At 38.5% G+C, this 26,245-nt stretch overlaps 5 protein-coding genes across 8 annotated transcripts in view; 3 read left to right on the top strand and 2 right to left on the bottom strand.

Moving 5' to 3' along the window:
- LOC118735796 (centrosomal protein of 104 kDa) overlaps nt 1-1,269 on the bottom strand; it is a 44,139-nt gene extending 42,870 nt beyond the window's left edge. Inside the window, exon 1 of one of the 2 annotated variants that reach the window (XM_036465761.1) lies at nt 757-1,269. In XM_036465761.1, coding sequence (XP_036321654.1) covers nt 757-796 — 40 coding nt within the window. In that variant the 5' untranslated portion in view covers nt 797-1,269. The remainder of the gene's footprint in view (nt 1-756) is intronic. The other variant, XM_036465760.1, reaches the window with a different exon arrangement.
- A 1,637-nt stretch (nt 1,270-2,906) lies between these two features.
- On the top strand, nt 2,907-3,955 carry LOC118735793 (probable dolichol-phosphate mannosyltransferase). Its single transcript, XM_036465758.1, has 3 exons — nt 2,907-3,110; nt 3,183-3,393; nt 3,476-3,955. Exons 1-3 carry the CDS (start codon nt 3,007-3,009, stop codon nt 3,884-3,886), a joined length of 726 nt encoding a protein of 241 aa, XP_036321651.1. The 5' UTR covers nt 2,907-3,006; the 3' UTR covers nt 3,887-3,955.
- Nucleotides 3,956-4,238: 283 nt separating this feature from the next.
- Nucleotides 4,239-5,510, top strand: LOC118735795 (DET1- and DDB1-associated protein 1). The gene is made up of 2 exons (XM_036465759.1): nt 4,239-4,347; nt 4,421-5,510. Exon 2 carries the CDS (start codon nt 4,655-4,657, stop codon nt 4,967-4,969), a length of 315 nt encoding a protein of 104 aa, XP_036321652.1. The 5' UTR covers nt 4,239-4,347; nt 4,421-4,654; the 3' UTR covers nt 4,970-5,510.
- Nucleotides 5,511-5,962: 452 nt separating this feature from the next.
- On the bottom strand, nt 5,963-6,861 carry LOC118735790 (NADH dehydrogenase [ubiquinone] 1 beta subcomplex subunit 9). Its single transcript, XM_036465756.1, has 3 exons — nt 6,554-6,861; nt 6,328-6,470; nt 5,963-6,265 (listed from the first exon to the last, which is right to left on the bottom strand). The coding sequence occupies exons 1-3, from the start codon at nt 6,739-6,741 to the stop codon at nt 6,069-6,071; spliced, it is 528 nt and encodes a 175-aa protein (XP_036321649.1). The 5' UTR covers nt 6,742-6,861; the 3' UTR covers nt 5,963-6,068.
- A 22-nt stretch (nt 6,862-6,883) lies between these two features.
- Nucleotides 6,884-26,245, top strand: part of LOC118735786 (DNA-binding protein RFXANK-like) — a 54,571-nt gene continuing 35,209 nt past the window's right edge. For 2 of the 3 annotated variants that reach the window (XM_036465747.1, XM_036465748.1), the window contains exons 1-3: nt 6,884-6,989; nt 7,110-7,581; nt 15,419-16,226. In XM_036465747.1, the coding sequence (XP_036321640.1) occupies nt 7,523-7,581; nt 15,419-16,175 (816 nt within the window). In that variant the 5' untranslated portion in view covers nt 6,884-6,989; nt 7,110-7,522 and the 3' untranslated portion in view covers nt 16,176-16,226. Of the gene's footprint in view, nt 6,990-7,079; nt 7,582-15,418; nt 16,227-26,245 lie in introns of all 3 variants that reach the window. The other variant, XM_036465746.1, reaches the window with a different exon arrangement.

Genomic DNA, 26,245 nt, shown 5'->3' with positions numbered 1-26,245 from the left:
AGAGTGCCAGTATTACGTATATAAACACTTTATATTAGTTGTGTGTACATTTGTTTTTAGTATTTCAGCAAATTAATTATTTACAAAGCGAGTTGTCGGGGCTTATTCCTACTCATGAGGGGCTGTTCATGCCCAGGTGTAAAACATGCACGTTTGTCCGTTTATAACATGAAAATAAATAGCTTTGACAGCGCACATTCCTAACAACAACACAACAAACTTTCGTGTGTAAAAGCCTCGCCCGGATAACTGCATGTGGGGAAGTGTTAATGTGTGGCATACAAAATAGCAATAAATCAAGAATGGAGTTCTTGGAAGGATTCTATTCGTTGTAATATTTATGTAGCACATATGTATTTGCCTTACTTTCCTTACGTATGCATGTACATATGTACATATGTACGTTATTTTTTGTGTACAAATGTGCATATTTAGTTTACTCCAAGAGCTTGTTATTTCAAAGTACATATGTAATTGCATAAGACAACTTTTAAATGCAACGCACCAACATCTTAAGTCTTTCAGATCATGGCTCGCCTCAATTAAAAGTAGTCGGAACAGGATGGCGTGATTTATCGATTTCTCCAGTTAAATGACACTGCCTTTCTCTTGAATAGACGATTACGCATCGGGAAGTTCAACTAATGGAATTTTTCCCTAAATGTTGGACTTATTGTCCGTTTAGCGAGTAACTGTTGGCTTATTACGAAATAAGTTGAGTACTTAAACTAATTACACATAGTTAAGGGCACTTACCGGAGGCGAAAACGACATTGAAGGATATTTTTTTAGCCATTCTATCTTAAGTGCAGTTTGATTTCTACAAATTCTTTCACTTTAGCCACTAGTTAAATTAAATTTTTTGCTTTAAACGCAGCTCTTTAACTTTTCTGTACTTCTTTGAATGCACTGGTTTTTATTTTCACTATTTTTTAATCACATAGTCGCTTAAATATACTATACATTTTTTTTTTTTTTTATAATTTTTTTTTTTACCAGCAGCTGCGATTTCCCCGTGAGAACACTTATGTATATTTTCCTTGACTAACTTTTTAACTGTCCTGAATGTATCAGTACGTATCCGTTTGCAAGGCAACTACCGAATTCCACCCTCATTTGTGTTACAAAATGCCAAAACTAGGATAAAATTGTTTCATGTCTGACATTTGTGTAACAACGAAAAAAATTACGCATGCGCTTTGTGGGTGTTGTCAAAAGCAGCTGTTGTTTGTTTTCATTTGGCGGTGTTTTTTTATACAACATGAAAGCACGTGTGGGTTGGGCGCAAGGCACATTAAACAGGTAGTATCAGTAAAGCAAAAACAACATTTGCGTGTATTTTGTTGTTGCTTCTGGTATCGAAAGTGTCAAAAACTGTTCTGAATTTTTTCTTCTAAATCAAAGCGTGCCATGTGAAATACAAAAAATTATAAAAAATAAAAAATTGAAATTGGAAAAAATAAAAATTGATGCAACTTTCTTTCCTAGTAAATTTGTTGGCTTCTCGAAGCATTGATCCATCCTTTACAAGGGCCAGTAATCAGCGGTTGTGCTGCTGAGTTGGGCGAACGTTCCAAAAGCTGCTATTCAATCGCTTGTTTTGTATGGAAAAAGGTTTCACATGCAAATGGATTTTAACAATTCAGAATTTTTGTGAGAAAAAATTAAAAATATTTGACATTTTCGAGACCAAATAATTTGAAAATAAATCAAATCAGCTGCTCTACTGATACTACCTGTTCAATGTACCTTGGTTAGGCGTTTATTTATTTTTCGATGGGATAATGGTGGAATTATACCAGGTGAAGTAATTAGAGCGGGACGGAAGTTTTTGACACTGTCTTATTTGAAGATTTTACAGTCAGCCGAATGTCAGAAAATAAAGAGAGAAAGCTATTTTATTACGCCATGGTATTGGATATAGAAAGTAACTGAAAAAAAACGGAAAAATAATAATTTTTTCCATTACCTGGAGAATACCAGAACAGACTGGGTAAATACCCCAATTTTACTGGTAGCTTTATCTGGTGTCTTGGGTAAAGATTCTATGAACATTCTATGGACAGCAATGTGAAAATTATGTCGTACTCCACTGTACATTTTTGTGTACGTGCGTATCTTTTGTACTATTCTAACGTTTATAGGAGTTTTCTAAGTAATTTGTAAATAGGGTAAACTTTTTTGTTAGTGATGTGATTTATACATACATATATATATTAATAACATAACATTTCAAAAATGTTTCAAAATATTCAGAATTCTTTTTTGAGACGAGACTTCGTTATTAGAATTCGCTATGTGGACACTTTTGAGTCTTACATATGTAGAGGCTTTTGCTAACGCGACTTTTAAACGTCAATAAGTTCCAAAAGTTCTTTTCAGAATTTCTACGCTATATTAACGGAGCATTTTCGATTGGAAAATTTCGCAACAGAGAGGTTTTTTTCAGGGGAATATCAAAAATTTTATTTTATTGAGTTTTATATCGAGTTTTCACTATAAAATTTAGGACGCATAATTTGTTCATTATCCTTTTGACCCGGGAAATAAAAAAAACGCTGTTGTAAATGGAGGTTGAGCCAAAAACTGCACGAAGCAGCATATTTATAAATCCAACAGTGGTATCAAAACGTTGTTGCACACTTATTAATTATTTTTATTAAACAAATTTGCATAGGACTAAAACAGAAAAATTTGGCTACATTTAAACATGAGAAGATCTCTAGATATGTTTTCTTTAATTTTCTTGTTGAGTAACAGTCGAAACTTGCGTTTACGTTTTTACGATGATTTTACGATTTTTTGATCACACTGGCAACGAAACTGCTGTTTTGGGACTAAATGAACTACCGGAATCGGTTAGGGACCAAATCTTTGCAATCCCCCAGTTATAATACAAATATAACGCACTGGCAACACTTCTAATTTTATTTTGATAACACGTCAGCTGGTGTGCAAAAGTGGCAAAAGGTTTAAATTAAATTAAATACAAAATTGTGCGGCAAAATGCCTACAAGTGTGCATAAATATAGCATTTTGCTGCCCACATACAATGAGAAAGAAAACTTACCGATTATAGTATGGCTTATTGTTAAATACCTTAGTGAAAGGTAGATATCAAATCAGTACTGCAATTAGTATGCAATGTTAATTCTAAACAAACGTCTTCCTAAACTTTTTAGTGGCTACAAATATGAGGTAATTGTAATAGACGACGGCAGTCCTGACGGAACCTTGGATGTTGCTAAAGATCTACAGAAAATCTATGGTGAAGAGACAATAGTGCTCCGGCCGCGTGCATCGAAATTGGGTCTTGGTACAGCGTACATACACGGCATCAAGCATGCGACTGGAGATTTTATTATTATAATGGATGCTGATTTGAGTCATCATGTAAGTGCTTTAATATCTACAAAAGCGATGCCATATTCAAAATATGCATGTGCATATCCAATTTGTTTTCTTTATTTGATAGCCCAAATTTATACCCAAGTTCATTGAGCTTCAGACAAAAGAAGATTACGATATAGTCTCAGGTACACGATATAGCGGCGATGGTGGTGTATTTGGTTGGGACTTTAAGCGCAAGCTCATTTCTCGTGGTGCGAATTTCCTGTCGCAAATTTTGTTACGCCCAAATGCTTCTGATCTGACGGGTTCATTCCGATTATACAAAAAGCATGTTCTCGAGAAATGTATTGCCAGTTGTGTGTCGAAAGGATATGTCTTCCAAATGGAAATGTTGGTACGTGCACGCCAGCATGGCTTCAGCATTGGTGAGGTGCCCATAACTTTTGTGGACCGTGTGTATGGCACTTCCAAGCTGGGTGGAACGGAAATTATACAGTTTGCGAAAAATCTATTATACTTATTTGCTACAACTTAGTTAATTAATTAGGCGATATATTTAAAAAATAAAGTAATAACTAAGAGGAAAACTTTCAAATTGCATTTACGAGACATATCTTTTATTTCAATAGTCTATTGGCAATTAAATTTATAGTTGACATCAAGGTGCATTTCTACATATTTAGATGCGCCTTGGTTGACACGCATGGTTTAATATAATTCATATTGAACTTTTTATTAAAGATATTAAGGAAAATTTGTATGAAGCGCGTACCGAAGTCCGAAATATTTTCCGATAACAAACCGATTAAAATTGCCAAACGGGTCAATTTATACAAAATATTACACCACTGTGAGTTTTTCTAGAAACAACCCTGTCTTTTAAGCAATGTGTCAAATGTTGGAATTACGAAAACAGCAATAAAGCAAAATCCACCAGAAGTCAAGCCAAAAATTTGCAGAGTTTGGAAGGACGAAACTAAAATCTTTCGAGATAGCGTAAAAGCACCTAATATTTTAGATCGCTTGTTAATTTGCAAAATTGTAATCTTTTGTTTTTTTGTTCATTCAGTAATATTTCGAATAAGCATTGAGAATATATACACGAGTTCAGTGAAGTAGCGAATTGCTGCTACGATAGCAATAACAATTGCGTGGTGCGAAGCAAATACACAACAGTTGTATAAAAGCACGAGATAAACGTAATTTATTGCGAGGACACCTCATCCAAGCAATACCTGACGCCTGCATTTACACTAAGACCCACAGCCTAGCAACGATTCGCTTCCTTTTGCCAGCAAGCAAGATGTCGGTTGCAGACTTCCTGAAGGACCTTCCCAGTCACGATGTACAAAACTTTTCGCAATTTAATATGGAACAAGGTCTTCGTACATCACAAAAACGACCCTCTGTATATCTACCCACGGAAGACGTACCATCGGAGCAACATATTGTGATGGATAAACGATGCGTGCTGCTGAGGTATCTAAAACAGCAATGGGACAAGAAAACACTACCAAGGAAACGTGATCACAATAGCGGCGATGGAAATGTGGGAAATGGCACGGTGAATAACAGTTGTAAAAAGCGTCCCCGATTGGAACCCATCGAAATGAATTAAATTATGTTATAAAAAAAGAAGAGTTGGATTGTGAGTTGTGAAATGGGTGGGGCGTAGAGTGCAGCACAAATAATCAATTTGTGTTTAAGATGCGCTGGAACTTATGGATTATATGCTGATTTCATTTATTAAAGCTTATTTTTTATTTTGTTTTTCAATAACTGTACTAAATTTCAGAAAAAATTGGTTTTCATTTAAAAATGTTTGCGAACATTTCTACGAAACTCCAACTCACACCAGAGGTCAAGTAAAACAAAAAAAAAAACAAACTCGAACTTGAAAAAATATTTTTTTATACAAATGCTTTCTCCAATAGATCTGGGAACATAAAAGCGAATTAATGCAACAATAAACCTGTCTGCAAGTTTGTTAAATATGGTGCGGACATTGCGCCTAGCCATTATTACATCTTAGTTGTTAAGGTATTCTTTTTTAAATGTATGGATGTAAGCAAATTTTGTAAGATTCGCAAGTCACATTTATGAAATATTTGGAAATAACTTGTACTAAAGAATAAATTCACACATGCACGCATATAAAATTGTGTTATTCAATGCAGGGACTTTTAGAAAATGCTTGCTCCCAACATTTTCGACACAATAAACTTGTAGTAATTCAACCAAAGTTTCTTGATGCAGCGACTACATACATATGTAGGTGTACATACATATACCTCTACTATCAGCCCAATTCTTAATACTCCCGGGGAGTTTGTTCTCCGGGAATTTGTTTCTCCCGAGAAAGAAATCCTCCAATAACTAACTCCCAGGGAGTAGCATTTTCCCCGAAAATTTGGGAGGAGGAAATTCGAACTTCGAAAAAGCTGTTTGATACTTTTTTGGACAGCTCAACTCCGCCATTTAATATTAAAAATCCTCAGGGAATTTTTATTCATGATAGGAGGAAAGGGAAAAGAGCAAACTCGCAGGGAGTTTCTGTTCAGAATCGGCCAGTATAGGTGGAAACGCACGCACTGCAGTAAAAATACTTAAATTTCCACTTTATTTTTTTTTTTATTTACCATTATGAGATTGGAACGGCAGATGTAAAACTATTTTCGTTTAACTGTGCACACCACTTAAACTCGTTTGATTTAACCTTAGTGGTGTCCCAAGTCTTTGGGGTCTGGTTTGCCGTACTGTTTTTCCCACCATGCAACATACTCCTTCTTGCGTTGTTCCCGTTTGGCGAAGTATTCTGGGTATTGTGCTTTCTCCAATGGATGCCAATAGTCGATAACCCAGTCTGGTGGTATTACCTCACGCTCAAATGCGCAACCACCAACACTGTTGGCAACTGGAAAAGTCATATACATATCTGTGTTAGCTGTTCATTCTTATTCACCCCGCTAAACTTACAGTTTCTTGGTTGGAAGTGTTTCGTCTCGAATAGCTCTTTTTCGCCGGCAGCGAGCAGACGCGCTGCTTCAGCCATGTCGGTCACACCACGATTCTTTTCGAAGCGTTGACGCAGCAGTACAGCTCTGTAGCGGAATATGTTTCTGGAAAAAATCATTTTGTTTAGAAAATACAAAATTACATAATAGATTTGTTTCGGAATGCCTTGCCAGCTGCCTCCACATACCTGCGATCATACCAAGCTTCCAGATTGCGCACCGCCCGTTTATAGAGACTACATACTTGACGTGAGTGCGTCCGCACGACAAATGGTACCGGTACAGACATTTTTTTTTTTAGAAGGGCTCCAAAGCTGACCAAAGTTTGTCCACAAATTCTTTTCTGCGATTGTCTAGTTGGAAATATCGCTCCCATAAAACAGCTGATTAAACTTTCTTTTCTCTTCGTTCCAATCGGTTTAGGAGAAAATGCACTACGGAAACGGTTTATGACCAAATACACTACGGAATCGGTTTGGGACCAAATGCGCTACGGAATCGGTTTAGGACCAAATAATTTGGGACCGTCAAATTTTTTGACAGCGGCAGCAGAGAAAATTTAATTTGTCCAAGTTCTCTGGCAGCAACTTCGAAGAAAACTGCACGCTTCTCATTGAAAACCTGGTGAGTAAACCAAGAAAATAATAATTAGAGATTTTAAGAATTTGCAACAGCTTGAGTGTTTTATATTTATGAAATTTTTATTGATAAAAGGTGTAAGTACAGATTGTGTTGTTGTTTTAGCACCGGCTTGGGCGGAAGTGTGCGCACCCACGGCATCGTGTCTTCTACCGCAGGCCAATGCTGTATTTGCAAGTCGCGCCTTTTAATATCTAGATATTCATGCATAAAAATATACAAAGCTATTCGAGACGATTTTTTAGAAGCGAATTGGAAAATTAATATAAGATTATTTTTCTGCATACTAAAATTGCATATTCGGGCACGAACCGAAGGAATTAAAATGGCGCGCAGTTAGTTCATTCACATTGAAGTTCGAAATTATCCGAGAAGCAGGCGAATTAATTGGTCCGTTTAGCGTAGTCGAATTGGTGGCGCATTTTCAGTCAGTCTAGAATTTGTGTTTTAAGCCGAAATCATAAAAAAAGTGGCAAATATCCAACTATCGAACCAGAGAACCGAAGAATATACGCAGCATGTCTTCAACTGCGAATTCGCCAGCAACGAACTCGTTTTCGGATGACGAGCAGAGCCGGTAAGTAGGAGAAATAATACACCACCTAATTAAATTCGCCTTGGGGGAAATGTTACTGTAATTTCGTGGCAATGAAAATGGGGAATTCGCTAGAAAGAGGGCGTACGATTTAATCATAGATTTGGAAAGCTTGCGCTTTCAAATTGGAATTTTGCCACCATTTCCGGAAAGGAAAAAAGTTTCAAAGTGCAATAATTAAAAAAAGATGTAAGCCTTATAGGAAACGCCAATGCGTTTAAAATAAGTCTACACTAAAGTTTGTATTTGGTACACCTTTGGTTACAATAGCTCTGATCCAGTACTCCATGAACTTACAGGATTTTACACGAAGTTGCAGGAAAAATGTTCCCGTACTCCAAAATCCTCCAAAATCCTTTTAATTGATGGCGACTTTTGGAGAGTTGTGTAGAGAATGAAGTTGCAAGATTTTACCCGAACTTTTTCTTCTAGTAAAATCATGAAAAGTGTCAAGCAATCACTGGTTCACGTTTTACAGGAAAAATTGAGTTTTTGTACCAATACTTTTTGTTGTTCACTTTTTACTCTCACTTCAGAGAGTAATTTTGCTGTTTGACAGTTTTACAGGATTTTTCACGAAAAGTAATAGCTCTGATCCAATACTTTTCGTGAAAAATCCTGTAAAATCGTCAAACATCAAAATTACTCTGAAGTGAGAGTAAAAAGTGAGTAACAACAAAAAGTACGGGAACAAAAAAAACATTTTCCTGTAAAAACGTCAACCAGTGATTGCTTGGCACTTTATGATTTTACCAGAATAAAAAGTTCGGGTAAAATCTTGCAACTTCATTCTCTACACAACTCTCCAAAAGTCGCTCTCATTTACAGGATTTTGGAGTACGGGAACATTTTTCCTGCAACTTCGTGTAAAATCCTGTAAGTTCATGGAGTACTGGATCAGAGCTATTGGATCAAAGCTAAGGCCCTGTCTCCACAGGAAAACACTGATGTCGTGATAACCATGTCACAAAATATATTTCCAATGGAGACCGCCTATTTCTTAAGCTGAAATTAGTCAAGAACGTAAACCTACCGGTACGTAAACCCGAGTCAGCTGACACGATCTGTCTTACCAAAGCGCCATGTAAATGAAAACTCAGCACCGCAGAATTTTTCTGCAGTTGTAGCCCGTAGCGCAGAAATCTGCGGAATTTAGATTTTTCCGTGTCAGCTGATTTCTCCTTCTTTAGATGGTTGCCACTTCGTCAGTTTTACAGATGGTAAAAAAGATATAAGTTCCTATTCAAAATATGTTTAAAATATTTGAAATTTACTATTGAATAAGGTTTTTGTTGAAAACTAAGTAGTTTATATTTAGCTAAAATCTATTATAGCACGAAAAATTGTAGTTGAAAGGGTAAGTTTATGAAAATGCATTGATGAGTGGCAACAGTGTAGTAAGCAACACTGAGGGCTCCAGTAATCGGCAAAATTCTGCGTATACAGACTGCGTTTAAGTATACGTTCTGCGTTCTCGACTAATTTCAGCTTATGTGCTGCAATATCTGCAAAAATCTGTTCCGTATTGGATAATTTATGATTACGTTTTAGGAAATTATTTAGCAAGTTTTTTAAAGATTTAAATGTTTTTAAACACCTAAATTGAGAGAATGTTGTCTGGTGGCGTCATGCGGCAAATGCTTATTTCAAGACATCAAAGTGCCCACACACAAAAACTTGCAATCACTTTGCTCGTCAAAATGACAGTTGGTAGGCCATCGCTGTTCGCCTGTGGAGTTCTGAGGTAATGTTGGAGAGGGGACATGGTCAGTGTCTCCACACTTTTTTTTTTTTATTTTGTTACCAAAATCACCGGAAAAAGTTACCAAATACAACAAAAAATTACCAAACTTATTTCATGTGCTGAACGGTACAAACGTACATTTGTGTGTACTAGGGCATTCAATCCCGAAGCATGGGTGCGTTCAGAAATGCATATTTTTCGGGATTTCGACTTCATCACAACTTTTTGCATTTTACAGTAGGTTCGCCTTTTTCAAACCACACAGATTCATTGTCACCACAATTGATCTTAGGCGAACATAATGCCCCTAGTAAAAGAGTATGTAATTTGATGTTTAAATATTTTTATTCTAAAATATCTATATTGTCAAAAACATTTACTCATAATTGCAGAAATGCTTTTCCAAAAAAGGCCAACAAAGTAAAATGAAGAAGATCTCTGCCACACTGTAAAAGCTGATGTGTTTTGAATTGCTACCAGATTTTTCGTACAGTTATTGAGGCAGGTCCTGGAATTCTCTTCCGACTGCAAATGGCTCAAGTTCACTTTGAATCCAAAGTTTGGTGTTCTGTATTTCTTGTGTTTTATGTCAAATTAATATTTTTTTTTTCATTTTCAACATATCTTTCATTCTGTAAGTCAATTAGTAAAAATCTCGGGATACCGGAGCTGTAATACCGGGATTTCGCGACATGGAAAATAATGCCCTAGTGTGTACATGACTGAGTTCCAAGTTGCATTAATGCAAAGCATCAGCCTCCTTTATTCCTAAACTGTAATTGATGGAAATGTCCAATATGCGAAACTAAGTTCCAATTCGGCATTTGAACGTGGTTGCGCATATTGGTTGTTGTTGTAGCAGCATACAAATTCCTCAAAGACTTTTTGGGGAGTGTTGCTGCAGTGACAGTCCTTGGCCAGATATAAATCTGCGTCGTTCCGGTTACGTAGACCCGACTGTCGTGGGAACGGTCTTTTCCATCAGTTACAGTACAGAAATATAATGAGGCTGATGCTGTGCAATAATGCAACTTGGAACTCAGCCCCTATATCCGAAGACACCAAGCTTTTCAGGCAATCAGCTGTCCATTCACCTAAAATTTTTATAACTGTTAATGCTGAAAGCCGCAACACCAGAAACGCTTGGTAAGGTTTTCAAACCTATGGCCGAATAAACAAATTTGTCGATCGCGCGTCGTTTAAAGAACATGGTACATGGTCATATGGCTTCTCTTCTTCTTTTTTGGCGCTGTAACCGCCTAATCGATTTTGGCCGAGTTCAGCAAAGCACGCTAGTCGTTTCTCCTCTGTGCCAACTGACGCCAATTGGAAACGCCAAGTGAAGCCAAGTCCTTCTCCACCTGAGCTTTCCATCGCAGTGGGGGCCTCCCTCTTCCTCTGCTACCACCAGCGGGTTCCGAGTTGAATACTTTCAGATCTGGAGCGTCGGTGTCCATTCGAACGACATGACCAAGCCAGCGGAGCCGCTGTATTTTAATTCGCTGCACTATGTCCATATCGTTGTAAAGCTCATACAGCTCATCGTTCCATCGTCTGCGGTACTCGCCGTCGCCAACGCGTAAGGACCGTAAATCTTCCGCAAAATCTTTCTCTCAAACACCCCAAGAGCCGCCTCATCGGATGTTGTCATTGTCCATGCTTCTGCGCCATATACCAGCACGGGCATGATGAGTGACTTATAGAGCGTGGTTTTCGTACGTCGAGAGAGGACTTTACTCCTGAATTGCCTACTCAGTCCAAAGTAGCAGTTGTTGGCAAGAGTGATTCTGCGTTGGATTTCAAAGCTGACATTATTATCGGTGTTAATTCTGGTTCCCAAGTAAACCAAATTCTCTACTTTCTCGAAATTCTAACTGTCAACAGTGACGTGGGTGCCAAGGTGCGAATGTGCTGACTGTTTGTTTGATGACAGGAGATACTTCGTCTTTTCCTCGTTTACCACCAGACCCATTCGCTTTGCTTCCCTATCCAACTTGGAAAAGGCAGAACAGACTTCGCGGTTTTTGTTACCGATGATGTCGATGTCATCGGCCTAAGCCAGCAATTGCACGCTCTTGTAGTAAATTGTTCCTGAGCGGTTCAGTTCTGCAGCTCTTATTATCCTCTCCAACATCAGATTAAAGAAGTCACATGAAAGGGAGTCGCCCTGTCTGAAACCCCGTTTTGTGGCGAACGGCTCGGTGAGGTCTTTTCCAATTCTGACGGAGCTGGTGGTAATGCTCAACGTCATTTTACACAGTCGCATGAGTTTTGAGGGGATGCCAAATTCAGACATAGCGACGTATAGGCAACTCCTTTTAGTGCTGTCAAAAGCGGCTTTAAAGTCGACAAATAGGTGGTGAGTGTCGATCCTTCTCTCGCGGGTCTTTTCCAAGAATTGGCGTATTGTGAATACCTGGTCTATGGTGGATTTGCCAGGTCTAAAGCCACACTGATAAGGCCCAATCAGTTCATTGACGGTGGGCTTCAGTCGTTCACACAATACGCTCGATAAGACCTTGTAACCTATGCTTACAAGGCTGATCTCGCGGTAGTTGGCGCGAATGGCGGGGTCACCTTTCTTGTGGATTGGGCAGAGCACGCTTAAATTCCAGTCGTCGGGCATGCGTTTATCTGACCATATTCTGCACAAGAGTTGATGCATGCACCTTATCAACTCCTCGCCGCCGTACTTGAATAGCTCAGCTGGCAGGCTGTCAGCTCCAGCGGTTTTGTTGTTTTTCAGCCGCGTTATTGCTATACGTACCTCGTCATAGTCAGGCGGTGGAACGTCGACTCCGTCATCATCGACTGCGGGCTTGGGTTCTTCTTCTCCACAACTTTCCGTGCTGCTACCATTTAGTAGGGCGGAAAAGTGTTCCCTCCATAATTTAAGTACGCTCTGGACATCAGTTACTAGGTCGCCATTATTGTTCTTACAGGAGTGCTCCCCGGTCTTGAAACCTTCCGTAAGTCGCCTAAGTCTCTGGTAAAATTTTCGGGAATTCCTCCTGTCGGCCAGCATTTCAAGCTCTTCGCACTCACGTATTTCGGCCTCTCTCTTCTTGTTGCGGCAAATACGTCTCGCTTCCCTCTTCAGATCCCTATAGCGGTCCCACATAGCGCGCGTTGCGCCCGATCGCAGCGTGGCCCTGTAGGCGGCATCTTTTTTCTCTGTAGCTTCCTGACACTCCTCATCGTACCAGTTGTTCTTTCGGGCTCGCTGAAATCCGACTACTTCTTCGGCGGCGGTACTTAATGAGCGGGAAATGTGGTTCCACTGCTGTTGTTGTTGTAGCAGCATACAAATTCCCCAAAGACTTTTTGGGGAGTGTTGCTGGAGTGACAGTCCTTGGCCAGATATAAATCTGGGTCGTTCCGGTTACGTAGACCCGACTGTCGTGGTTCCACTGCTCGCATATGTCGGTTTGTTGAAGAGTGCTCTCTGAGAGCAGGTGTGAGAGTCGAGTAGTGAAAGCGCTGGCTGTCTGTTGTGATTGCAGCTTTCCGACGTTAAGATTTCCTTGCATATTTGAGCGCACATTTTTTGCTGCACAGAGGCGGGTGCGTATCTTGGCTGCAACAAGATAGTGGTCCGAGTCGATGTTTGGGCCTCGGATTGTGCGTACGTCTAAAACACTGGAAGCGTGCCTTCCGTCTATCACAACATGATCGATTTGGTTTCTCGATTTTCGATCCGGAGACATCAAGGTAGCTTGATGGATCTTTTTATGCTTGAACCTAGTACTGCATACTACCATGTTTCGGGCCCCGGCGAAGTCGATCAGCCTCAATCCGTTGTCGGACGTTTCGTCGTGGAGGCTGAATTTTCCGACGGTGGTTCCAAAGATCCCTTCCTTGCCCACCCTGGCATTGGAAGTCGCCAAGCACGATTTTGATATCTTGACGGGGGCAGCGCTCGTACGAGCGCTGCAAGCGCTCATAGAAGAGATCCTTGGATGCCTCATCCTTCTCTTCCGTCGGGGCATGGGCGCAGATGAGCGAGATGTTGAAGAATCTCGCTTTGATGCGGATTGTGGCTTATCGCTCGTCCACCGGGGTGAACGACAGTACTCGGCGAGGCGCACATGCTCCCAGTTAAGGAGCATAATATAATGCTCTGCAAGCAGTTCCTGATCGGGAGCCACAGAAGTGGCCACCCAAACACAGCTGCTTGCAGAGGAGCCCTCGCCTAGGCACGTCAGGACGCATCTATATGAACTGACGGACGAAGTCCAGAGGTTCATTAAGCATCCTCTGGACCCGACAGCGTACAGACAGGCCCTGAACGGCATTCACAGGGACTCAGTCTCGAGTTATGTAGACTCTAGACCTGTGAATGCCGTTCTAGGCATACCACCCCCGGACATAGACGAGACAGAGCTTCATCTGCCTCGGGAGACACGCACTACACTCGCTCAACTTCGCTCCGGCTACTGCAGCAGGTTAAACTCCTACTTGAGTAGGTTGAATGAGGATGTGGCGAACGAATGTCGGGCATGCGGAGAGACCCCACATGACTCGAACCATCTCTTCGCATGCCCGGAAAACCCGACAACCCTAACGGCCCTGTCCCTGTGGACAGATCCCACAGAAGCTGCACGCTTCCTAGGGTTGCCGTTAGTGGAACTTGACGACAACGACTGAGATACCAACCGATCTGGGCGGGGTTGTAGCCGCTACAACAACAACAACAACAACAGTACTCGGCGACGGAGTCTCTCTCCCACCACAAATCCAACTCCGGATTTTCGCTCCTTTACATGGCAGCTGTAGTAGACGTCGCAAGGCCCCTGACATTGTTTGCCTTGCCCCGTCCAACGCATTTCTTGGATGGCGGTGATGTCAGCTTTTGTCCTTACGAGGACATCAACCAGCCGGGCAGAGGCACCTTCCCCATTAAGGGTGCGGACATTCCAGGTGCATGCCCTCAAATCGTAGTCCTTAAAACGTTTGCCGTGGTCGTCATCATATGGCTTATCATGGTATATTTTGCATTTGGATATACATCTCCGTCCATACAAAGCTCAGGACACAAAACAACTATGAGTGAGCTATATTAAAAAAAAAAACAAAAAATTAACAAAAAGATTTATGATGGAAAATATTTTGAATATTGTGAAAAACCTAACTGGCTAACCAGATTGTAGTACCACAGCCACAAACGTTCCCACGACAGTCGGGTCTACGTAACCGGAACGACCCAGATAGATATATATATATGGCCAAGGACTGCCACCACTCCAGCAACACTCCCCAAAATCTCTTTGGGGAATTTGTATGCTGTTACAACAACAACAACCACAGCCACAAGCTATTTCGCTAGCTACATAAGCAATAATACGCCACAACCACAGAGGCATATTGTGGGCAGATTAGAGCATTTCTAGAATACTTTAACATTTGACAGCTCTTGCTACATACCACAGTCTTACTATTCTGGTTAGCCAGTAAATTACGAATACTTCTGTAAGTTACTGTAAGTAGTTGTATAGCCAATTCAATTTTAGTATAACAAAGTGCAAGTTTGAAGTTGGTAAAAAGTCTCTCTGGCAATTTTTTTCACGCAGTTTTTAATTGCCCGCTTTATATGGAAGGAAACTGCGTGAAAAAAATTTCCTAAAATCAACGCGATTTTTTACCAACTTTAAGTTTGAATTTTGTTATACTAAAATTGAACTACAATCGTACATAGAAAAATTGTAGAAAAGCGATTAAAAAGTTGCTTATGAAAATGTATTAAATTTTCCCGAGTTTTATTTTTTTTTTGTCGTAGTATAAACTATAGTTTTATAAAAAATTTGTGGAAAAAAATTAAAGTACAGCATTTTGCTTATATGTACATATATGTATATTGTGAAATATTCCTTGTGCCAATCATTTAGTGCGGCACTGAATGTATCATGGGATAATCTACCATTTGAATGCACATACATATGTACATATGCCATGACATATTTTGTAAACAAAATATCTATGTACTATATCTACATACATACATATACATATGTATACATATACATACATATGTATATTTTGTCGCGACAAAAAGTTAACCTAATCCCTTTTTTGTAGCTCCAAATGGCATATGCAACTAAATGCGGACACACCATCGCCAAATTCAACCACGACCACACCCATATCCACACCTACTTCGCTGCATTCTTTTTCGGCCAGTCTACAACCAGCTGAGGCCGGTGGCAGTGCAAGCGGTGGTGGGGGCAGCGGTTGTGCACCCAAACGTAAAAGTGCCTTTCTTCCGTATCGCCCACATGCCACTGTGCTTACGAATTTGCAACGCGGCAATACTGAAGCAACCTTTTGTCCAGTGGAAGTCACATTATCATTTCATGAGCGTGCCGGTCAAGGTGAGATCACCGATGATCAAGTGCGCCTAGAACTCGAGCGCAACGCTAATATCATTGATTTTAAAGATGCAACTGGTTTCACTGCTCTGCATTGGGCTGCTTATTATGGTCAGTTGGCTGCAGTTCGTTTGCTAGTGGATGCTGGTGCTAACGTGAATGCAGAGGCACCCGAAATGGTCACTCCACTACTGCTTGCTGCTTGTGGTGGTCACAATGAGGTTGTACGCTTGTTGCTGGAGCACGGTGCTAGCTCGACGCACATGGATATTGTAGGCAATACAGCATTAATGTATGCTGCAGCAGGAAATCATCCACATACGTGCAATGAATTATTAGCTAAGGATCCGGATATGACGGCATCGAATGAAAATGGTGATACGGCGTACTCGCTGGCTGTAGAGAATGGTGCAGTCCTAGCGCAGGCAGTACTGGAGCAGTACTTGAGTGCTCTGATGTTGCTGTAAAACATGAGAAGGCAACTACATACTTAAGTGGAAATATGTTATTCTTTAACGGTAAGTTTTGTAAACTTAAAATGCAATGTTATATATACACGTTTGGCTGCACGCTTTCATAACTAACGAAACTTTTAATATGAAATCAGAGTTACAACTTTTTCAATAATAGACACTCCAGAATCAAGTTTTAGTTAAAAGAAACAGAAACTGACTCGTCTCTAGACATACATCGCACGTTTAATAATATAGAGATGCAACTCAAAATTTACGTTTTTGGAGATTTCATTATGCAATTTATAAGCTTGGTAAGTAGAATATGTTCACTTTAACAAATAACCAAACTTTCCATCTGTATTTTTGTATACCAACTGTATGAATTGATAAAATTTGGATTGCGTGAAATATTGAAACACTTCGTTGTATTATTAAACGTGCGACATATCTAAAGACTTATTAAAATTTTATTTTTATTCTTTCAAACGTTCAACTTGACTATAAAAGACTTATGCTGGATTTCCACTAGGCATTAAATGGCAGAAATTTAAATGTCAAACTTGGGCATTAAAAAATATTCTTGTCATTACTTAAGAAAAATACGTCATTGAATTCATTTTCACATGACATTTTTTAAATGCCTCAAATTTTACGTCATTTCAATGCCTAGTGGAAATTCCGCATTAGAGGGCCGTTTTCATCAGTCAAATCTGCTTATATTAACTATTACATATGTTTTATTGTAGAAATTTACAACGCTCTTATTACATTAACCATTCTGCAAATAGTTTTTGTAAGTAGTTTTTATTTGAAAACAACGTAGTATGTGTAAGGTCTATTACCGATTTTCGAATCATTATTAACAGAAAAATGTACGCTGAGCTTGAACAAGCAAACCTAACAGAAATTACCATTATGCTTTAATCGACATCCTTGAATAAATCATGGCAGGAAGTGCAATTCATTTCCATGTACTTGTAAATTCACCGCAGACGCGCCCTAAATGCAAAAATGCAACTTTAAAGTACAAATGAACTTTAGCGTGCAGATGCATATACATACATACATATTTACTTGTTCAACGTCATATTGTCGGCAACTGTATTCGTTGGGGTGTTGGCGGTAGCGGGGAGGGAACTACCCATAAGTGGCACTTCCGTTTATCAGTAAAAATTTCAGACAGACGGTGTGCCCGCTTGCACATCTTCTTCACTTGTGGACACATTTGTGCCCTCATCAGCTTGCGAGTAAAAATGCTAAGTATTTACGCATTCCACGAAACATTTACATATAAGCATTCGCAATCAATTCATACATACGTATGTATTTGCATAGGCACTACGAATGCAACCATACAAATTGGTATAGTACATATACATATGTATATATGGTATTGCATCCAACACCTCCGCACCGTACTGAAATTGAACTTTCCACCATTGCATCTCGTACGAGAGCTTATAGTTTTCTCACTGCATACTGCCTCCTTTCGCATATATGTATGTGCATATACATACATACATACTGTATAGGCATTTTTACAAGCATCGTAAGTACATATAAACATATGTACTATATATAACATCTATAAGAGTGATGCAGTCAGTTCAATTCATTCATTATTGCATCCAATGCAGGCGCTGCCGCTTCATACGCTCACCCACCCGCTCGCCTATCCAAGGCTATATGCTAAATAGATCATCATTGAGTGTATGCAGGCTACGCTTTACATCGTCCGTTCCACTTCCTGCCGCTGTAACAGTTGCTACGAGCGTGTCCGAGTGTCGTATTGAAATAGTACCTATTTTTAATTGATAAAAAGAAAATTGGGTTTTGAGGCAGTGCAATGACTGACTAACTGCATCCCTTCCAAGTTTTTCGTTACATTTACAGCGCATACGAATTTGTAAATAATTTGCATTGCAAAAAGCGAATTCACTCAGCTCAATCGAAGTTTCTTCTAGAAGCTTGAATTTAATTTTTTTGAAGTTAAGTTACTCCCTGGCTGTATGGCCCTAAAACTTCTATTTCGCACACTGTCGCACAGAGCAGCCTATCTACAAAAAATATTTGTTTCAGTAACATGAGAAAGAAGGATCTTAAAAAGGTCATTGCACCGACGTAATGCTACATATTAATCACTATCAGCAAAAAAAAAATAAATATATATAAAAAATCAACGGGAATTTATTTAGTAATTCAAACTTGCACTTTATTATACTAGAATATATGTTTATCAGATTGGCAGTGTTAAGTCAAGTTTTTATATTATACCAAGTTTCATGAAAATTTTGATCTTTTTAATTAGATTTCTTAGAAATATTTTGAGTTTTCTGTTTTTTAGACCAATTTTAGTTTAATAAAGTGCAAGTTTGAACTAGCTAGGACTTACCATAGATTTTGGTTAATTTTCTTGGTTGAAGGTTTGCTCATTTTCTCCATATAAAAAATTTGTCGAACTACAACAAAAAAGTGGCCAAGAATCGACGGAAATTTGTCGCTACTTCAAACATGCACTTTATTATAATAAAATGTGATAGGCATAAAACTGCAAACTAAAATTTGTTATTGAAAATTTTGAAAATTTTATTCAATTTTGTTGAAACTTATCGAATTTTCATAAAATTATATACAAGGTTCGAAATACGGTCTTACATGGTTTTTGTTAGATAACGAGCCATAATAATAATAATAATAGTTTGGCGCTTACACATATGTTAGTGTTTGGCCGAGCTTCTCCTCCGACTTGTGGCGTGCGCCTTGATGTTGTCACACAAAGCGGAGGGACCTACAGTTTTACGCCGACTCCGAACGGCGATTGTATTTTTATGAGAAGCTGTTTTTCATGGCAGAAATACACTCGGAGGTTTGCCATTGCCTGCCGAGGGACGACCGCTGTTAAGAAAAAACCGTTTTCTATACTTTTTGGGATGTTGCTTTGACCTGGGCTTGAACCCAGGTGCTGATGTGTGAAAGCGCGCACTGCTTACCACTACACCACTACAACAACAACGAGCCATACTTTCATAAAAAATATAATAAACCGAAGAAAAATATCCAAAACAGTAGACCTAGACCCAGAAGATAATTTAGGTAGGCCTTGTTAAATAAAACTATTCTAAGAGGCCTACCCAAGAAGGGCGGAAAAAGTGCTTCCTTGCATGCTTGCTAGAAGGGCTTATCCATTTACGCGAATGCATAAATTTATATTATTTAGCATTGCAAATGAATTTTAATAAACATTTTAAGTTGCAATAACACATATTTGATATAAACCTTAAGCAAATACATACTTCAAAGATGTATGATTTTTATAAATTAAAGAAGCAACTTTAAAAGAACTCCTCCAAAAAGGCCTTCTGAAGTACGTCCCATAAAAGCCCTTCTGGAAGGCCTTCCATGGGTACTAAGCAAGAAGCTTTTCAATTTGAGCCACACCGCCACACAAACAAAATTTACATAGGAAGAGCTTACACTTTGTTCTTGGGTATTCTTATTTTGTACATCTAGAGTTTACAATGATTGCCGGTGGTTGCAGTTTTTGCTTTAATTAGAAGGCACCTAGCTTCAAGCCCTGGTCAAAGCAACATCGCAAAAAATTTTAGAAGAAATGTTTTTTCTTAACAGCGGTCGTCCCTCGGCAGGCAATGGCAAACCTCCGAGTGTATTTCTGCCATGAAAAACAGCTTCTCATAAAACTACAATCGCCGTTCGGAGTCGGTGTAAAACTGTAGGTCCCTCCCCTTTGTGTGACAATCTCAAGGCGCACACCACAAATCGGACGAGAAGCTCGGCCAAACACTAACATATGTGTAAAGCAGGGATCACACGATTTGTACATTTGTACACAAAATGCCAAATTTAGATTTGTCCACATTTGCGCATTTGGATAGCGATGTACAAATGATTTGTTTTGCGATCAGACGATTTGGCTGCCAAAGATCCAAATGATTTGGCACACATTTGCGCACAGCAGTAAAGTGACAAATATTGTCCACATTCATTCACACGATTTGACTATTTGGTCATAAATACATTCTTAAACAGCTGATCCAGTGTCAACCATACTTTTGCATCTATGATTTTGTGAGATTTGAAGTGAAATAAACAAAAATAATATGTACGCACAGGTACTCAGAATTTTGAATACACTCTCAAAATCTGGGCTGAAGGTAAAAAACGCGTTTTTCATAGGTTGAAGCATATATTTGCTCGTAACTTTATTTCTGTTTGCCCGATGAAAAATACTTACATATGCCATTTAAGAGAAAACATTTCGTTGTTTACAACCATTTATAAATGGTTAATTTGTCTTCAGAATGGGCACCCTATGTATGTATACTAGTTAACAAAATAGTCAGACAAGTCGTAATTTAAAATGAAAAATGTTAAAAATTTAAATTTTGCATATCGATGGCTGAGTGGAAGATCGACCTATCTCGGAAGCCAGTTCAAAAAGCCCTGTCTCTGAAAGTTTTTCAAGAACGCCCTACTTCAAAGTTTGATTGAAAAACGCCCTATTTCGGAATTTGGTTGAATAACGCCCTATCACAGAATTCATTTCGAAAAACGCCCTATCTCAAACGAAAATACATTGAAAATAAGCCGATATAGGGCGTTTTTGAATTGGCAGCTGAGATAGGGCGTTTTTCAATGAAATCCTGAAGTAGGGCGTTCTTGAAAAGTTTTCTGAGATAGAGCGTTGTTAAAAAATTTTCTGAGATAGGGCGTTTTCGAACTGGTTGCCGAGATAGGTCGATCTTCCACTCAGCCATCGATATACTCTGTAAGATTCCTTTCAGTGATCGGACTTCTACCACATTGTTGTAGATCTGCCACTTTTTTGAGCACACCTACCACACAAGGTCTGAAATCTACCACATATTGGCGTTTTTGAGTAGTTTTATTTTTGCTCAACATAATTTTCTTAATTTTAAGAGCAAAAATTGTCCAACACTAAACACTAACAACAGGCAGAATGGGAGGACAAAATAAACTGTAAAATAGTAAATTTTCTCAATATTCAATTTTACGACATCAAACATGGTTTTATTGTGTTAAATTGCAAAATATATGATTTATAAAAGGAATTAATAGCGAAAATGATAAAAACCGACGATTTTTGTGAAAGCATTAGCAAATTTCAGTGCATCTCAAATTTCTAAAGCGTTGTTTACTTTTACTTGAGAATTGTCAAAATCGGCAAATCCCAAGTAGCATTTCTGGAACGAGCCACGTTTGTTCGCTACATCGTGATGTGATAAAAAAAAGCTGGAAGGAAACTGTCAAGGAAAAAAATTGCCATAACCAACGCAATTTTTATCAACTTCAATCATGCACTTTATTATACTAAAATTAATTTTGTTTTAGATTCTGATTAAAATGTTTGCAATTTAGGAGAAACCTTGCAGATTTTTTTTTATTTTTTGTACAAAGTTTGATCCAAAACCTGAGATCTACCACATTTTTTTGAAATCTATCAAATTTTTTTAGGTTCTACCACACAAATTTTTTTTAAGTAAGCAAGTATACCTGTGCGTCACCCTTTGAAAAACGCGGTTTTTGACCTTAAGCCCAGATTTTGAAGGTGTATTTAAAATTTTGAGTATGCAGATTTTACTGCTTAGATAGACCTACAACAAGTATGAACCTCGAAAAAAACTATATACATTTTTTTTTGTCACATAGTGTAATTAAGATCGTCTTAAAATACAGATTGTATATCGTCGTTTAAAGTACAAAACCGCGTATCAACAAAATGCAAAGCCGCCTATGTGAGGTTGCATAAATTATTATCTAGATAGTAAAAACACTCATATTTCAAAATGGTTCTCTTTTTTATAAAGCAATCGCATGTATATTTCAGGACGAATGGATAAGGATTGAGCCAACAGCTTCTGTAAGCAAATTACGCGGGTTTGTACTTTATACGACGATATGCATGTATGTATATGTGTATATCCAGTAAAAACTTCGGAAAGAGTTCCGAAAACTGAAAGAAAGGTGAATAGTAAAGTGCCACGAAGGGTTGTGAAACGAATACTGGTTTTCTGAAATTTTTCATTCTGAACTTCAAATATACTTTTTCAAAGTTAATTATACTCAGAAATTAATTATACTTTTAATATGTTCGTCTGCCGGCATAAGAACCTGGGACCTCATGAAAGCTTACAAATAGTCGCATGCTTCTCTGCACACTCAGATACTGTCGAATACGTATAATACGTTTTCAAATGTTCAGTTTGAGCAAATATTTTAAAATTGTTGTTTTCAAATAACGTGATATTTTTCGGTAGTTTTCGGATACGAATATTATATTAAATATTAAAATTTTACCAAAATTGGAAAATACAAGGGTTCACAAGCACGAAATGGCAATACCGCTCAACAATATTTGTATATTTGTCACTGGCATTTGTCATCAAGTGGCAAATCAGATATTTGGTCATTTGCGTAATTTTTATTTGGCTTATGTAGCAGCATTGCGTTCACACGATTTGGCCACCAGGGTTGTTTTTCATTTGCCACAAGAAGGCAAATATTTGGCTTTTCTCATAAATGACAAATGTAATTTAGCTTCACATGATTTGTCTATGAATTTGACAAATTTTTAGCCAAATGTACAAATCGTGTGATCCCAGCTTAAGCGCCAATCTATTATTATTACTAGAAGGGCAATAGTCCTCGTGGCAGCGATCGTCTTCATCGCACCGAGAAGGTTAATCCAAGCTTCAAACCAGCTGTTATCTATGTATCTGTGTATATTTTTGAATGGTGTGTCTTCTATAAAAACAAGAGTTGTTGGTAAATCGTTCGTATCCTGTAATTTTTTGGACCAATAAGATTGAGCTTATTATTTTAGTATGTACGTACGTATATGTAAGATGAAATACATGTCGATCCTTCTTATTTATTGGCACGTTAGCCGATTCTCTTCGGCGCCAATTGACGCCAAATGGAATTGCCAAGTGAAGCCAAGGAAAAGGCTCCACCTGGTATTTCCAACGCAGAGGAGGCCTTCCCCTTCCTCTGTTACCAGCATCGCTACACGTGTTGGATACTTTCAGAGCTGGTGCATGTCGATTGTTTTCAACAAATCTTATCAAAGTAGATCTTTAGTTTTTTGGCTCTTTAGAAAATAGGTGCGTTCGACAAGTAAAAAATTTGTAATAGTTTTTCCAAATTTTTACTGGATGGCGTTCGATAACGACAAAACATTATCCAACACACAAAAATTGGAGAGAGCAAGCGTTCATTTTGACGCAAAAGAGAAGCGTTCATTTTGTACTGGCAAAATTTTAGTCAGCAAAAATTATCCAACACGAAAACATATGATCACAAAACATATGGTTGCAATTTTTGTAAACAAACAAAATTGCATTTTCCGAGTTTTGGTGTTTATATGCTTTTTGGCTGCCTGCTATGTGACTTTATGATAGTGCCAACTAGTTTTTACTTCTAGAAATGTTCCTGGCGTACATTGAACGTTCACTTTCCTTTTTTCTTCCATGGAGGCAACATGAATTTCAGTTTGTTTACAAATAAAACATAAACAAAGTCAGCTGGTGTGTCTTCTTCTTCCGGTTTTTGCAAGTAATGGCTAATTTCCTGTTCGTTTAATTTTTTGCTTTTTCATCTCTTTGGGAGAGAATTTTCGCTTACTCTCGTGATTTTGATTGTTGGCTGGTGTTGGCAAATTTTGTTATCGAACGCAACTAATGTAATGTAGCCACGCCCACTTATGGTTACATGTGTATATCTTGGTAACCGCTGCACCAATTTCTTTCAAACTTGGCACAGTGTTTGGCCTTGGTACAGCATACAAAATACAAAATACAATACAAAATCTTCGATAAATCAGTAAATATTAAAGCTAATTTATTCAAAATTGATGATTGCAAACAATTCTTTACCAAGAAATACGTTTATGGTAAAATTTTGGAAAATGGGCGTGGCACCGCCCACTTATGATCACATATATGTATATCGTTCTACCAATTTGTACCAAACTCGGTATTTATATTGTGCTTGCCACATAAAAAAAAATTTTGAAAATTATTGATATCGGACTAAAATTACGGCCGCTTTTCATATAACGGTAAATTTCAGAAATGCTTGAAACTGCAATATTTCGAAATTTAAGGACGCTAATTTACTCAAAATTGATACACCCCGGCTTACCATCTAGCGGTAGCTTTCGGAAAGGTGAAAAAACATATATTTAATACTTGCGCCGGGTATTTAATGTTCGGCTCCACCCGAACTTAGACTTTCTTACTTGTTAACTTTGACTTTTATTTTTGCCTGAAAAATAAAAGTCAACAATTACCGATTATTTTCTGCTCAAAAAAATAAAAGTCAAATTTTAACTTTTATTTTTGCCTTAAAAAAATAAAAAGCAGAAATAATCGGTATTATTTGCTCAAAATGATAAAAGTCATATTTTTAAAAGTCATGGAGAAATCAGAATCTACAATGAGAGACGAGTCTAATGGTAGCTTTAAAAAAGCTATAGCATAATTTTTTCACTATAGGGGTATTCTCTGAGTCTTGCAAACCCTTGCATGGTGCACAGATTGCACGGATTGCACGGTAAAAACTGGTTTTCGTATGGGACAGCTTTGCAAACCTTGCAATCCGTGCACCGTGCAAGGGCTGTGCAAGACTCAGAGAATACCCCTTATGCCTTTTTGATATCAAAAATTTTAAAACAACTTTTATTTTCAGTCTCTGATATTTTCACATATTGGTCAGGTCAGACGGTCTGAAAAGATTGGTGTGTCGAGGCTCATTCATGCGAAGGCGTCCATCGCTGTGCGTTGGTCATGGGGAATAGTTATGGACGTTGTTGAAGGCCCTACACACGCATTGATTTTTCGGCCAACCAGTTGGCCAACCGCTAGAAACCTTCGTCAAGTTGTTCGTCAGGATGGAGAAAAATCGAAAATTTTTGATTTTTGAGGCGGATTGGTCAACTTGTTGCTCTGTGTGTAGACAAGTTGGCAACCTAAAACGCGATTTCACTTACCTTCACCTTTAAAGGCGCATTAACGTTAACATGTGTTTTTTACGGTTAGTTTCGCTAGTGAAAATGCATATAATTTGAGAAAACTTGCGCGGTAGCAATAACAAATACATACATAAAAATGGAAAGCATTCCTAGCATAGCTTAAAAGTTTACCGGTACTGTTGTGTTGTTCACAGTTCAAAAGCTCTTACTCAAATTAAATCGGCCAACTGGTTGGTGCGTTTGTAAAGAATTTCTTTAAGTAGATTGGTCAACTGGTTGGCCGATAAATCAATGCGTGCCTTTTGCTTCGCAGTTGCAAAGTTAGGTGGAAAGTATTAATAATTTGCACTACCTGGCGACCTACTGGGTAGCGATGCATACGTATACACACAACCTACAGTGACAGTCTTCATCGTCGTACTTGTATTTCTTTTGCGCTGTTATGCTTACACATTTCCCCTCTTCGCTGCTGCTCGTCTACATTCCTCTCTCAGTTTTGAAGCGCAGAGAGAATCTCCACACGTAGAATGAGTATTTGCAGCGTTCGTCACTGTCGACGTATGTCGGACCGCGTCGTCTTTCCATTTAGCATTGTTGGGGCTGTGTTCAGTTTTTAGCGGTGCTCGTTAGTTGTTTGCTTCGAACATTCGATTTAGCTGGACGTACTTGTATGCTGCTGCGCTTGGTCGCTGGTAAAAAAAAACACTGGCTTCATTTTGATGGAGTGGGAACTTCCCTGCTTGCTGGTTGAAGAAAAAAATCTGTAGAGGTACTGCGTGCACTGCCGACTATTGGCTCATTGCCACTAGTATACAGCACAAACAAAACCAACAAAAAAGTGAGGGAGTCTGTTTGACATCGAATCGAAATAGAATAAATTGTGTAAACTATTAAAAAATTGCAAAGTTATAAAAACATTGACTTGACACTGCATTAGCGAATTGTGTACCAAAAGAAAAAAAAAAACTATTGTAGAAAAAGTCGTATGTGCTGTGCAAAATAAACTACATATTAAGGAAACTTTAACAAAGCCCACGAAGAAAGAAAAATCGCAACGCATTTTGTTATGTGT

This window comes from Rhagoletis pomonella, unplaced genomic scaffold, assembly GCF_013731165.1.
Source record: "Rhagoletis pomonella isolate Grant_MI unplaced genomic scaffold, Rhpom_1.0 Rhpom_scaffold_00003, whole genome shotgun sequence".
NCBI classification, from domain to species: domain Eukaryota; kingdom Metazoa; phylum Arthropoda; class Insecta; order Diptera; family Tephritidae; genus Rhagoletis; species Rhagoletis pomonella.
This window is presented reverse-complemented; position numbering and strand designations above follow the sequence as displayed.